We start from the raw sequence: 16,297 nt of genomic DNA on the forward strand, positions 1-16,297 counted from the left end.
GCAACAGTACCCATATTTTTAAAGCACCAATCATTTACCAGGCATTTAGCCTGGTAAATGATTGCCACTTTAAGAACAGTAATTCTCACAAAGTCACACACATCTGTCAGGTCACATGCTATTACATCTAGCCCCATGTGTGTTTTTTACTAACTACTGTATACTGTATGTTTGGGTTATCTACTGTATTTAGGCTTCGTTTTCTATAGGCTTACATAATGACCCTCATTCTGGGTGAATCGCTCCCCTGAGCATTTGCACAGGGGACCGATGTTTTGTTTACGCGCATAAACATTTATTCACATGTGCAGCCTCTGTGCGAACGGGTGCAGCATGATTATACTACATGCATGACACATGACATTGGGATACAATAATTAGGCTACTGAAAGTAATGCAAATGCACATAGGAAATAGTAAAACACTGCATAATAAGTGTGGTAAAACACAAGAATAATTTATATTAAAAGGAATATAAAGAAATGCAATAATTTTCAAATCTCACCAGGATATAGGTTTACTATATTGACAGGGTGATCTGTGTGGCTCCGTTGAGAAACAATATTTCCATGAAATTGAACAGAAAGAATGTGACTTCTCCCAATGCTTAGCAGATGCCATCGTATTTTTTGCTTCAGTGGTAGGAGTAGTCCAGGCAGTTTGTCGCCAACGTGCCCATTAATTACTAAAATACCAAGCGCAAGGGGAACAAAATAAAATGTTTTAGTTTACATTTTGTAAATCTCAAACTAATGGTGTGTACACACGGTACTTTTTGCCTTCTGATGTTGACGATATAGTCAACATCGGATCGGAATCGGATGCAGATCGCAAGGGTTTTAACCCTTCAGATCCCGATCCGATTCCGATGCGCGTTCACGTATCGCAAGGCAGAAAGTCTTGTCTGCCATGACTATATAGTGCAGATCTGCATTATATAGTCAGACTTGTATGCAAATCGGATGCGCCTTCAGATACTATCCACGATCTGATCTGATCGGATCGTGGATAGTATCTGAAGGCACATCTGACCGTGTGTACACACCATAAGACCACAACAATATAATAATATTTACAAACAACGAATAACATGAAACTTTAAAAACGGTTCCCTGCTTTTTAATATATGTTCATTCAAACTGGAAATACTCCAAGTAGATTTTCTAATAGATAACAACAAGGTCATATGGGCGTCACTCAGAGGAGAATTGCCTCCATCTCATCTGGTGCCTCCTGATCCACCCTCAAGGGCTTTAACAAGGTACAGGTGGGAGACATTCTTCACAGGAAGAGGAGCAACAGAACACGAGGACATGCACTGAAACTAGAGGGAGGAAGATTCAGGGGAAATGTGAGGAAGAATTTTTTCACAGAAAGAGTAGTAGATAAGTGGAATAGCCTCCCAACAGAGGTGGTAGACGCAAATACAGTAGTACAATTTAAACATGCTTGGGATAAGCATATTGATATCCTTACAAAAAAATAAGGATCAAATATGATTTGAGGTAACATATTAAAAAAAAAAGGGGCAGACTAGATGGGCCAAGTGGTTCTTATCTGCCGTCAAATTCTATGTTTCTATGAGCCAGACCTTGGACCGGCCTTCTTCCTCTGATGGGCATGAACAGGAGACACTTAAAGCACTTCTCAACTGAGGTCTGACCCCTGAGAGATCAGAATCAGAATGAACTTTATTGGCCATGTATACTCACGTATACTAGGAATTTTTTGTGTATTCCAGTGCAGGGTTGCCGACCCTCCCGGAATTTGCGGGAGTCTCCCGAAAATCGGGTCCTTTCTCCCGGCCCCCGGAAGGGTGGGCAACCCTCCCGGAATCAGGGGGACCCCCACTGAGCCCCCCGATCGCGGCATTTATATTCCGCAATCCGCGGGTCTCAGGGGAGGGGGCGGAGCTAATACGGCACAATCGTGTCGTTTTAGCCCCGCCCCCTCCATGGATATCAGTTATTTCTGCTATTTGCTGTAATGGGGCGGTGCTTAATGACGTCACAGTTAAGCCCCGCCCCAAAAACTCGTAATGGAAGATTCCTCTCCGGGCTTCTCCCTGAGAGGATTTTTTTAAAGTCGGCAACCCTGTTCCAGTGCTGCACCAAGCAAGGGTGCAGGAGGGAAAGACATTACATTTTCTTATGTTATGACTGTAATGGACAGGTTGCTTAATTGGTAAGCATTTTTTGACAATTGGTGTTGGGATTACATTTGCATGGATTCAGTTGTTCAATTGGTGAATAGCTAACGGAAAGAAGCTTCTTGCGGTTCTAGTGTCCACCTCTCCACTATACCCATCCTCAGCCGCCTGAGCTGAAATACACAAGCTCATAGTGATGATCAGGATTATGTACTTTGTCCATATAACTACACTTGGGGTGACATTCTATGGGATGAGATGTGTTTTTTGGCGATAAATAGTAAACAAAATGGCGCTATCGCATTTTTCCGTCAAATCGCCAATTTAATAGGATGCGCTAAGGGACTGAAATCGCATATTATGTGCGTTAAGGCATGCGGACCAAAAGTGCGAGATTAATTCGCATTTATATCGCATCCAGATGTTTTCGTACAGAAAAGTATACAAATCGCTTATTTAATGAACTGCGTTTTCTGAAATCGCACTTTTTAGGTGTCTAATAATCGCACTTATTTCAGACCAGGTTCTGTTTGGCGATTTGGCCCAGAACTCATTTTGGTCAAGTGCACACATGGTTAATTTCAGCACAGGTGCCCTCATTTTCACTCACAAACACCCCTACATAAACCCCAACATCATTAAGGACACCTGTGAGGGTTTCAGACGGAGATTTTGCAGAGTGGTTTGGAGTTGCTTATCTGTGATGTGGCCCATTTGTAGGAGCTGCGCAGGAGGGAGGAAGCTGCGCACCAGATCCAGGTAGCCCCCCGACTACTGCGTACCCCACGTATGTATTGTGCTCGGCTGTACCTGGACTCCCTCTCGGATCAACAGGTTGTGGGGATGTTTAGGCTGAACCGCATTAAACTGTTGGACTTATATGAGCAGGTGAGAGACGATTTGGACCCTTTTGGGGGAGGCAACGGTACTCTTTACCTATCACGGCGCCCATCGCGGGCATCGCGGGTACATTTATGTCTGGCCGCGACGCGACCGACGCGATGCCCGCGATTTCCCATTGAAACCCATGTTAAACATGGAAATCGCGTCGGTCGCGTCGCGGCCGGCCATAAATGTACCCGCGATGCGATGCACCCGATTTCCCATAGCAATCAATGTTAAATGGCCCGACCGACGCGATTTTACTGTTAAATGCCTCAATGGACCCGATGTGGCCATAGGAAACAATGTTAAATGGGCCACAGAGGCCAAATAGGCAACCTTGACTGGGAAATGGCCCCCCCAATTGTTACCGCCACCCCACGATCAACGTCAACCCGAAGCGTGGCGAGCGCAGCGAGCCCGCGAGGGGCGGCGGTACGCGTCCTCCGACCTTTTCATACCCCCATTATCCACGTCGGCGTGGAGTTGAGAATAGAATAGTGTGGCGAGCGCAGCGAGCCACCAGCCCGAAGCGTGGCGAGCGCAGCGAGCCCCGCGAGGGGACGCGGATACCTTCACAGCTATACGCGTCCCCTCGCGGGCTTCACAGGTATCCGCGTCCCCTCGCGGGGCTCGCTGCGCTCGCCACGCTTCGGGCTCGGTGGCTCGCTGCGCTCGCCACACTATTCTATTCTCAACTCCACGCCGACGTGGATAGTGGGGGTATGAAAAGGTCGGAGGACGCGTACCGCCGCCCCTCGCGGGCTCGCTGCGCTCGCCACGCTTCGGGTTGACGTTGATTGTGGGGTGGCGTAAACAATTGGGGGGGCCATTTCAGAGTTCAGGGTAAGTATTTGGGCTCTAAGGCCCATTTAACATTGTTTGCTATGGTAAAATCGGGTCCATTCAGCCATTTAACATGAAAATCGTGTCCATCGGGCCTTTTAACATTGATTCCTATGGCAAATCGTGGGCATCGCGTCGCGGCCATCGTGTGCACATTTATGGCCGGCAGCGACGCGACCGACGCGATGTCCATGTTTAACATGGTTTTCAATGGGAAATCGTGGACATCGCGTCGGTCGCGTCCGGGCATCTTTAGCCCGCATACGACGCGACCGGCGCGATTTTTTACCTCACGATGCCCACGATCAAGATCGTGGGCGCCGTGCTAGGTAAAGAGTACCGAGGCAACTATGCAGTGTCTGGGCTGCACAAATTAATGTGTGCCCTCTACTATTTGGCCACAGGCTCCACTCAGTCTGTGACCTCATGTTCCTTGGGGGTATCACAGGCCACTTTCTCTAAGCATTTTACTCAAGTGTTACTTGCTTTAAAGAAGTTGTGGCGCACATACATCAGATTCCCCAGTTCTGAGTTGGAGTGGCAGGACCACAAGTTGGCTTTCTATACACTCTCAGCATTCCCGCACGTGAGCCCAACGGATGCAGCTGGTGGTGCTGACCTATCCCTTGCTGGTATCAAGCTTGTAAGTACATTTGATACATGTATGAATTACGTTTGCTGTCAAATATGGCTCACTGGTGTTGTGGAACTACACGTGCCAGCATGCCCTGACACACTATAACCATTACAGTCCAAACCATGAGTGTCAGAGCTTGCTGGAATATGTAGTTCCACAACCTTTGACGGGCCAGGAGTTACCCCACACTACTTTACAGCAATCCCATTGTCATATACCATTACAATATGTCATAATTCACACAATAATTGTTTTTAAAATAATACACAGACACAATGGTATGCGGTTAGACATTTCTACTGCAGTCTACTATGTGAGAACCAATCTGCATTTTTGCAAGTGAAACATAAAAACTGTCGGGGGATGTTACAAGATGTATTGCATATGACAAAACTATCAAACATATGAGCTATCTTCTCCCAGCATCAGGCAACCCTACACCACTTCTAGAACCTGCACCCAGCCCACCACGGGTCCTAATACTCAGACAGGGTGGGGAAGTGGGGGAGCCACTTATTGGGGTGCTAGAAACACTGCTGAGGGTTGATGCTGCGCCACCTCCGACATTGGCTTCCAGATGCTGTAGTTGGGCCTGCATACCTATTAAGGCATTGGTCTGCGCTGTGCATGATTGGCTTAGTGCAGCTATACTTTGTGCAAGGCTGCCAATATGGCTATTCTGTTCCCTCACAGCAGAAGTTAGATCTGCAAAACGGGTGTCAATGCTGTTAGCAATGCGCACATGAGTGCCTACACCTACCCGTACACTACGTGCAATTTTTCGTAATTGAAGAAACGTGTCACGCATGTACCCCTGGATGTTACCTATTTGCAGGCTTTGGGAGGCCATGAATTCTATTTGTTTGTCCTTGAAATTGACCAAGGAGTTAGCTACTTGGGAAGCTGAAGCGGCTGTATGGGGTGTGGGGGTGGGTTGGGAGACACCCCACTTGGGGGAAGATCACTCTGTGATGAGGTCTGTATTTCTTCCTCTGCTGCAAAGGTCTCCACCGGTTCAAGAATGATGTCCATTTCGTCCAACACCATCATTGAAGAATCGGTTTGGTCTGTCCCTAGTTGTATAGTACCTGTGGATACAGATGAAGAGGTAAGTACTGATGCATATATAGGCCAGACTCTCTTCTGTACTGTTTTAGAAAGGGCTTTAGATGATGGACGCACATACCTAGGGGTGTTATGTACTTACACATGTACCCCGATAGAGCATGTAACATTGACATTAATAATAAGTCACATGCCTAGCTCAGATTACATTCATTTCCGTTGCAATGTAGCAGCAGGAGATGCATGTAGTGTGAGATATTGTTGATGTGACATGGGTGTGTGTACTGTATGTGTAATGGCGTGTTTTTTGTTCATTTACCTGCTTCCACAGATTCTGCAGCAACGGGCCTTCTTTTCTTGGGTGCGTGAGCACTTCGGGATGGACAATCTGTGCAAGGAAAGATGGGCAGGCATTATGGACCTTGCAATGGATAAGCATTTTCAGCAAACATGCATTGAAATGACAATAATGGACAATACCCTTTGGATAAGGACTGCATTATTTCTTCACCACCTTTTTTTTTTTTTTTTAACCAAAATATTTTTTTGTTAGATTATTATTAAACTATTGTACACATGACAACTATTGGATAATCTGTGGTATGTAGGCATGGCAGCTAAACCACCAGTACACCTCTGTGTTTTTGGCCACATACATGTTAGGCTGCTAGAAAGAATGTTACAGTGGTAATCAATATGAGCAGTTGTGGAACTACAAGGGCCAGCATTATGAGCAATTTGAAAGTAGGAGCTATGTAGTTCCACAGCAGCACTTTACTTAGCATAACAATTCAAGTGAAGAATACAGTTAGAAAGCATTGGCATGTTTATTTAAGATTGCATGTGGTCACACTTACCAGCTCTGGATGGCGTTTGCGGCCTATCGGTATCCGCCACGTGCATGCCAGGCAGGACCTCAGGGGGTATGATGCGCTTCAACTTAACCTCATACGATGTGTAGCACACAGTGGTGGGGCTTCCTCCGCCAGTCTTGGTGGCCTCCTCCAACTCCATGGCCATTTTACTTTTCAGCTGCCTTTTGATGTCGTTGAATCTCTTCTTTACATTTCTGACCAGGCGCTTGTGCTGACTTACAGCGTTCACCGCCTGGGTGATGTCCTTCCACATAGCCCTTTTGCGCTGTGCAGTGGTCTTGTGGTGACTTTTCCCCAGTAACCGGTCAAACACTGGCATGATAGCCCGGACAAGTGCAGCATTTTCGTCATAGGAGAATCGGACCTTTCGGCCACTTTTTGTGCGGCCAGTTTCTACCTCCTCCTCCTCATTTTCGACTCCAGCCATGTACCCCTCCTCCTCCATGCCAGTGTCTTCCTCCTCCTCACCACCATCTTCCTCCACCTCTGACATATGGCCCTCCTGCAGCTGCTGTGGGGTATGGTCAAGGTCTTGGCTATAGGATGGGGATGCCAGCGGAGGCTGGCCTTGCTGTGGCCATGCTGCCTGCCACACTGCTGGCTCTCCCACTTGGCTGGCTGCTGCCACTGCTCCCTCTGCCACTGCTCCCTCTGCCACTGCTCCCTCTGCCACTGCTCCCTCTGCCATCAACACCTCTTCCTGTACTCACACTGCCACTGCTCCTCTCCATGCTCCTTACTTCCTATCAAAGAGTTAAATGGCGCCAATGCCCCTTTATATAGGGGGTGTGATGCATAATGGAGGGGACACCGGTAGGCCAATAGGTTGGGGGGTTCTTAGTCATGCAGAGACAGTTTTGTAAATCGCACTCCGGTTGGTCCAAAACTCGCACATGACCGGCGTAATAAATCTCACTTTTTTGTGACTTAAATTCGCCCCACTTCGCCGCAAATCGCACCACTTTGCACTTTTCAGCCTCCAAAGCGCATCCCATTAAATATGCGAATTATTACCAAAAAATGCGATTTGAAAAAGGGCGAATAGCAGCGATGTGGTGCGCTAAAAAAACATGCGCATTTATCTCATCCCATAGAATGTCACCCTTGGTGTTTAATAGGTATTAAGGGAACAGGGGGGAAGCGCCAATTGATGTTCACCAATCACTTTTTTCTGCATGTCAATTTCTGTGTAGTGGTGGCACTTACACTACAGGTGTTTATCAGGCAGCATACCCCTTGGCAGCGCTATCTCTGAAGGAATAACCACCTTCACCATAGAGACACCCGTCGTAGTGCCCCGACCATGTTCCCTGCGACTTTCACCTCATCCCAAAGGTGATAGAGCACCTTAAGGGTCAACATGAGGTGGAAGCTGGTGTTTGGTCCTGATGTTAGCAACATCCATCAGCTTTCTTCTCTGACGGACCATAATATCCACCCGAGCCAGCTGCTGCTGGTTTCATAAGCTTATGCATCATGTGCCTATTGCCGGCTCACCACTCTATTTCTCTATCTTCCACGCTTCCCTCTATTGTTCTTAGTTATCCTTGTGTGGTACTGAGCCCTAACATAGTAAAAAAACAGCAATATTATCGCGGATAATAGGCACGCTCTGGGCTATCTAATTTAACCTGAAACACCGGTGGTGCCACGGCTTATAGGGAATATTTTATCACCTGCCTCAGCAAAAACCTATAAAGCAAAATCCCCGAAAAAAGGCCTGTTTTCCAACAGTTTCACCAAACCTTGTGTTTTTCGGGAGAGCTCATGCTTTTTATCGGGAGAAATAGGATAACCAGATAAAACATCCGAAAAAGTTTTTTTGCATTCAATGTTTTATCGTGCATAATAGGATACCACTATTTACATATGTAATTCTTTTCATATATTTACCGGTTCCGGTTGATCTACAGTGTCTAGTTAGACAGTCAATCAGTAGACCCCCAAAAAGTTGACATTCATTAGGTTGACAAGGTCAAAAGGTTGACATGAAAAAGGTAGACAAATGAGAATGCAGTCATGAGTTTTTCACAATTTTATTTAATTTTTGGTACGCCTTGCACTAATTGTAGGTCAATGTCGACAGGTGACGACACTGGCACCAAAAAATTTGAAAAATTTATGTCTACCTTTACATATGTCCACCTTTTTACCTTTTGCCCTGTTGACCTATTGCATGGTGACCTTCTGTGGTCGAGCAATTTGCTGTCTAACTATACACTGTCTATTTTATAATCCACACCATATATATATATATATATATATATATATATATATATATATATATATATATATATATATATATATATATATATATATATATAGGCATACCCAGGCTCTGGGTTATAGTAAGTGTGGATTACGAAGATAGAAAGGGGGAAATTTACTAAAGGAAATTTGTAAAAAAATAGGTGTATTTGTATTTAGAAATACACTTATTTTTTACATTTACTATCCCGAAAATACGGCAATTCGTATTCGTATTGATAGCACATCAATACGAATATGAATTGCCGTATTTTCGGGATTGTAAATGTCAAAAATAAGTGTATTTCTAAATACAAATACACCTATTTTTTTACAAATTTCCTTTAGTACATTTCCCCCAAAGTGTCTATATAGAAAATAGCTTGCATCAATAGCCATGCTTCAGGCCTGGTGTTTCTAACTTGGAAGCAGCAGTGATGCGAACATATATTAATTCAGCAGTAAGCGTCTGGTATAAGTGGACAACTTCTGCATGCATGTGTGATCCTCTGCTGAATCTGAGAATGCAGCATTGGATCACCTGCGACATTAGTGGCCGACTGAGTAACCTATGAGCTCTGTCGTTAGGACAGGAAACATCCCCTGTTGGAGACAGATCCCCTGGCCACAGAACTCTAAAAAAAACAGAGGTAACATGCCTCCATTTTGGGAAACGAAGACCATCACCACCTGCCTTCTTACCCCAAATGGCTACTGGCTGTCAATCAACTGATGCCTGCAGCCTAACGGCATCCAATGATGGAGGACCCATACTGCAGATGCGCATTCACGGATTTGCAGTTTACCAGTGTTAAAGAGCTTACTCTGTGCCGCTGCATCAGGTCCACAGTGTGCAATTGTTGCTAACTTCAGTTGGTCTTATATAGTTTATCTTAAAGCACTTGCATCTACTATATACTGTACGCTGTATTTTGAATTTTGAACATCTTAAGATACACGCAAAACAAAATACCTATGCTGGTTTGCAATGTTCATTCAGTTTTTTTTTTCCTTACTATAAATGAAGCTCAATATGTTTAGAATTATATATTCATGTAAAAAAGGAAAAACATATTCATAGTCATACCATGAAAAACGTGGTTGTGCTGCGACTCCTCACTGCAAGCCGCAGGGCAGGAAGACTGAAAAGAACAATAAGAAGGACAATGCTGCTGCTTGTTTTCTCTATAGAGCCAACTCTTTTCCTCGTCAATCTCCATAAATGCAAGAAAGAAATCTTGCATTTTGAACTGAAGGACATTGGATCGTTTCAATACTTTAGGTCGGCAGACAAGCAGAGGCCCGATAAGTCCTGTATGGAAGTCTTTGTTCTTGCAGAAAAAGTGAAAACAATAAAAAAGGCAAGCATTGAATTATACATTTGCATATATGGTCAGTGATAATTTTTCTAAATTCAAAAAACACAAATGTATTAAAGTTCTGTATATCACAAGTAAAATCATAAGCTTATAAAAGAGCAACATTGACTCCCGTGCTTACTGTAGGTTTTGTTTCGCTTTATCATAATGTTTTGTATTTGTATTTTTTTTAAATGAGAGAAACAGAAAAGATTATGTAATATTGGCCTGTTTTTGTAACTACATTATTATTAACCTCAATAACATTAATTTCAAGTAATTTCCAGACAATTTGGACAATATTGGTGAACGATAGGTGGTCAAAGGCTGGCTAGCTAAACTAAGCATCAGAGCAGTGGCACAGACAAACAGCAGTTTATATGAGCGCAGCGAGCCCCGCGAGGGGACGCGGTCTCATAAGAAAACGGTAGCCCAGATATTACATAAGTACCTGAAAAAGTGCCATGTAACAGTGGCCGACAAAATGGCATTTTAATAAAATATATGGCTTCATAGAAACCAAGAATGTTTTAATCAAGAACTAGATCAGAGGCTCCTGGGTAGCACAGGAAAAAGGAGGTGGAGTATGTATGTAGTAGAAGGCAATCAAGGATTGATTTAATGAATTCATTAATTTAAATAATTAGGAAAATGTAAGATGATTAATTAATAAATTAAAATTATTTATTAATTCACAAAATTTAGTATAAGCTAGATCGCTCTGCAACAGTCGTTCATTTTCTTGGCTTCTCTTGCAACCCTTGTCAGGATGTAATCCTCGGGTATTGAAATTGTATTATTTTCTGGTTAAAAAGATGATGCAAATTAGTAATGTAAGTAGTTCCAAATAAAAAATGTTTTTGTTTTTTTAAAGTATCATATACACGAGGCAATAATAGCCTGTTTTTTTACGCAATCTGTCTAGATTGCTTAGAAATAATAGGAATTTGGTACTTAAAGATATTTCCCTTTCTCCGAGTTCACAGTTGTACATGCTCCATGACAACCAAAAATATTCAGGAAAGAACAAGAGTTAGGCAAACTCCGTTGGGATATACTAAAACATAACTTTTAATAAATGTATTTTCTAAAAATCTTGATTATATTGTTGGTTAAAATTACATATAAACAAAAACACACATGTATATAGTGTTTGGATTAGAGAAGAAAAAATATCATATGTAGAGACAGGATTATATGCATTTGCATATTTGCATATGCATTCGCATATTTTGCCCATTCTCACTTGTTATTGCATATTTTACCTAAAATCTAGTGATGGTGCATATTTTAGGACCCACCACCTTTCCACCCACGAATCACAGCACTGATTTGCCCTCCTGTTGGCCAGGTTGTGGTAGAGTGTGCAGGCCGGGCCAATATGTGCGCAGTGTGGGGGACATTGCTCTAGGCTGCCAATCTATTTTAATAAAAGTCAATATGGGCGGGTTATGCCACAAAGCTCCTGAACCTTTGCCTGCCCCTGGCCTGGGACTTTGCGCCAAGAGACAGATTTCTGCAGCAGAGGAGGTGGGCGGAAGTATTGTGACATCACGCGGCGGGGAGGAAACTCCGGGTTACAGTGAGTATGCGGCGCAGGGAGAAAGCCTTCCACTGCGCTGCTTTCACATGCTATGCTGACATTTGATCGATCTGCACTGGAGATGAGGGTCTGTGTAGTTGATAACAGAAGATCCTAGGACGCTGCAGTCTGCTGTAGCAGCCTGGAAGAAAAAAAATCCTGTGTACGGCACTAAACATCTGCAGGTGCTGTGGGCCTATTTTTGAGTTTTATTTGCAACTAATAGGATGCTGCTTTTTAAATAAATAAGTTAAAAATTACTTTTTATTATTATTTAATGTAGCATATTTTAACACTTTTCATGCATATTTTAAGTATTTTTCATGCATATTTGCATGCATATTTCAAGCTTTTTATATTGCATATAATCCTGTCTCTAATCATATGTAACTGTTAAGGGAGACTGAATTAAAAGGCCTGCTCAGACTAACGGATTCTTATGGATCTTATCACAATTATTACTGCCAGATGGTATATACAGTATATTATTTACAATTATTATTGATGTAATTTTCCTTAAAGGAAAAAAAGAGAGAAGGCACATTTCTTTGGAGGTACATTATAGACACAGTAAATACAGTAGGTTTGAGCTGTTTTCACTATTCGGGTTTAATTATTAAGGGGCTTATACTGGTCCTTTCGCATGGACCAGAACCTTCCCACAGGTGGGCGTATGTGCATGCACAGGGTCATTTCTTCGCATGTGCATAAGCCGGGTGCGTGCGGCCCAGCGTTTCCTGAGTGTTCCCGTATAAAAGCTGGGCATTCCCATGGTAATCGGGCCTTGAAGTCCGTGCCGGGGAAGGGCAGCTGACATCACCAGATGTCTAAGTGGCATGAGAGTCACTTAGATATGTGAGCATGTTCCACATCATTCGATGGTCGGCGAGGGGGACGCTTGCCCCCCTATATTTGAGAGAGGAAGCAAGGAAAGATGGGGAACGTTATCGGCCAGTTCTACATCATTGAAAGTACTTTCTGACGTCAGCGCTGGACGAGATTGGGGGGGGGGGGGGGGCAGAGTCAAATGCAGCGTACGTTTCACCTTACTGCCAAGTTACTCTTGTCGAGGGCCATTTGCAGGCAGTCATATGGCCAGATTCTCTAAGCTTCAAAAGTGATAAAATGAAGAGTGATAAACAGCCAGCCAATCAGCTTTTTCCTGGCATGTCACAGACTCTGTTTGAAAAAGGTCAGGCAGTAGCTGATTGGCTGGCTGTTTATCACTCTCTATTTTATCACTTTTGAAGCTTAGAGAATCTGACCCATAGTGTGGCAGCTCACTCAGCAGCTTCTGCATGGGAAAGGCACCTCCACCCTGCACCGCCACCTCTATGGCCGAACAGACGGCAGGGAGGCTGGGGACTAAGTGGTGCAATTTAAAAAAACTGCCATTAATATCAATAGGAGGTCCCTGAATGGCTAAGAGAGCCATCACGGCTCTCAGCCAATCGTGGTTCCTGCTTGCCTTTAATGGGACAACACTGCCTGCTCTGCAGCACCACCCCCTCGCTGCCAGCACCCCCACCAGCCAGCACCCCTGTGCTTCCAACACAGCCTGGAACCCAAACAATAAGGACACTGCCACAAATCCTGCACTGCTGCACTACTGACACCACTGGCAACCACGAATTGAGCACACAGTCATGACCCCCACACTGAAGACACTTCCAGCACCATCAAACTGGTGACACCGTTATTCCTGTACTGCTGACACTGCATGTACTGAGTACACCATTGGCACTCCTGTTCTGCTGACTCAGCGGGCACCCCTGCACTAAGGATACTGCCTCCATCCTACTCTGAGAGCCTTGCACTGCTTTCATCTCTTCTGACTGTCATCAGAAGACTGGATGCAGATCCTCGAAAATGATCAAGATGGAGATGCTGGAATCTCGACAGCCACCATCCTGATCAGTAAGTATGCAGACCGGGTTATGGTTAGAGATTGGGGTCTAGGTTTAGACACAAATGGATGTAATTAGGGTTAGGCTGTGGGACAAAGGTTAGAGTTAGGGTGCAGGGAGGGAGTCTAGGTTTAAGGGTGACTAGGGTCAGTCTGCGGTGTTGTGGGGGTTAGTGTTATGCATTAGCAGGGCAGGTTAGGCTGTGTGAAGGTTAGGATTAGACTGCGGTGAGGGGGGCTAGATTTAGGCATCAAGAAGGGGGGCTAGGGTCATACTGCAAGGTGTGGGTGTTATGGTTAGGAACTAGTGGGGAAAGTTAGGGTTTGGCTGCAGAGGGCTTGGGTGGGGGCTTTCAGAGAGCACATATACTTACCTCGCCCCCTGTTTGGATTTCCTCTTTCAGGATGGCCATATCAGTTTATTGTTTACCAATCATCTGTATGTATCCCCTCTAATATATGTAGATGTATCTATGTCTGGGTTCAATAATAGGCATTGCGGCAACAGACTGGACTGAAATCAGCTTGTGAAAAGTACAAGATTGGGGGGCCATTGGCGGTATTAAAACCCTTCGGCAATAGCACATAGCACCCTTTCAACCAATTGGATTGATAACGGTCTTGACATTATATATGTATACTGTATGCCTTTCTGTCTATAGGGAAGTGCCTGCACAGTGATCACACAGTTTAGGCACAGGGATTTACAGCCTGATAGTAATTATAGAATCATTTACTGCCGTGGTTCATGGTGCCCTAGATTATCCACAGACCCGGGTCTCAGTCTGTAGAGTATTGGATAGGTTCCTGGGTACTGAAACAAAGGCTATATGGAGTAGCAGGTAATAGTGACTGAGTGCTAAATGCCCTATGGCTGGATGCTTGTTTTGTTATGAGGCATAACACAGAGGGAGGGGGCGACGTGCACCACACTTAGATTATAACTTGTCCCACAATCTAAAAATGTTCTGGTGCCCCTGACTACACAGGAATGCGCATCCCATCGCAAAGCAAAATAAACCAGGTAGGATTTGAATTAGGTGTGAGCGAACACCCCTAATCCGATCCCACTCTCCAAGCCTGTTTGGGAATTCTCACCCAGGCTCAGAGCGCAGGTCTCGGAACCTCGCGAGACCCAGACCCTTTAAAGGGGCGGGCGGCCATCCAGTTGCTGAATGTGAAATTGAAGGTGTCAACGTTGGCGTATAGGAGAAAGTTGATGAGGATGCTGATGCTTATGTGGTTTGTTTTAATGAGGCACGGGGCGAGACAGTTGTTGTCTATGGGAAGAAAAAGCCCATCACCATACCTGGGCAGAAGGCCAAAAAATCCACCCCTTTCTATGGAATTATTTTTATCCAGATCCAGACAATTTTCTTGCCCTATGTAAATTATGTAAAGCTGCAATAAGCAGGCGTGAGGCCGTTGGCCACCTAGGTACATCCTCATTTATGCTTCACCTTAAGCTTGTTCATAAGTCACTGTTTAGTTCAGAAACTGTAGCTACTGTAGTACCGTAAGCAGAAACTGTAGCTACTGTAGTACCGTAAGCAGTCAAGTGACACATAAATCCCTTGATCCTGTTGTATCCAAGCACCTGAAAACCACACCAGCAAGACACTCCTGGTCAATTTCCTCCTCGATGTGGATCGCAGGTAGTCCTGCAGGCCATGTCATCGGCATGACTGACTCCTCTTCTATCCGGGATTCATCCGGAGGATCCTGCAGTGCCAAGCCTACTGCTGCTGTCACTGCTGCTGTTGTTGGTGGGAGTCTTTCATCATCCCAGAGGGGAAGTCAGAACACCCCTATGTCTTTCACTAAGCAACTGACAATCTAACAGTCCTTTGTGATGAAGATGAAGTACTACAACAGTGATCTTATGGCAAAGCGGATAACTGCGGTCCTGACAGCTATTTTGGTGTTAGACTTGGAGTAATACTATTAAATATATTTGGTTTGTCAAGGTAATCATATGTAGTACGTCCCAGACGTCTGCCTCACCTGGTACCTTTCACGAGTGGAATATTAGGCCATGTAATTTATTACCCAAAATGACTGAAACAACCCTGCAACACAAATTATTTGTTAAATGTGTGTTTGTTTTTTGTATGTAATGCGACTTTGAGTCCTGCTGGAGAAAAGCACTATATAAATAAATGTAGTATTATTATTATTATTATTATTATTATATAAAATGGACATCCCAAAGCACCTTGATTCATATTGGTGAAAGAATGCTATAGAAATAAAATTATTATTATTACATCTTGTAGCAAGCACTGCATCCAAAATTAACTTTTAGAAATATCCAAAAGACACAAAAGAGGAGCTTTGTGCTGCAGATGTGCAGTTTTCTTTTTCTAAATCATCTATACTATAAAAATGACAACTGTATTAATGAAAAATCATCTTTTAGTTTTTACCATGTCGGCATTAGAGGTGTAGAACCAGGTTTTGCATTCCTCTTCAGATTCTGTGGGCCCAAACTGAGGACTTAGTCTTCCTGTGTAAGTACGAGTCTGTTGTGGGAGTACATTCTCCTCTTTTTTCTGTGCAGTTAGAACATTGGAATAAAAGGAGTATGGACGAGATGCCATATTCTTAAATCTTATCTAGAGTAAAACAGAATAAGTAGAACAAAAAATCAAAACATGACATATTTGTGATGCCGACACTTAGAGCAGTATTCAATGAGTAAGTTCTCCGTGCATGGAGAGCGTTTTATTTCGCTCTCCATGCACTCTCCA

At 44.0% G+C, this 16,297-nt stretch overlaps 1 protein-coding gene across 1 annotated transcript in view; it reads right to left on the bottom strand.

Moving 5' to 3' along the window:
• The window catches only part of LOC146035519 (coagulation factor VIII-like), a 215,182-nt gene that overhangs the window by 41,412 nt on the left and 157,473 nt on the right, over positions 1–16,297 (bottom strand). Inside the window, exons 16-18 of the mRNA XM_083159025.1 lie at positions 15,974–16,162; positions 9,789–10,032; positions 506–685 (exon numbers count right to left, since the gene is read on the bottom strand). Of these exons, the coding sequence (XP_083015151.1) occupies positions 506–685; positions 9,789–10,032; positions 15,974–16,162 (613 nt within the window). The remainder of the gene's footprint in view (positions 1–505; positions 686–9,788; positions 10,033–15,973; positions 16,163–16,297) is intronic.

This window comes from Crinia signifera, chromosome 9, assembly GCF_055691185.1.
Source record: "Crinia signifera chromosome 9, ASM5569118v1, whole genome shotgun sequence".
NCBI lineage: Eukaryota > Metazoa > Chordata > Amphibia > Anura > Myobatrachidae > Crinia > Crinia signifera.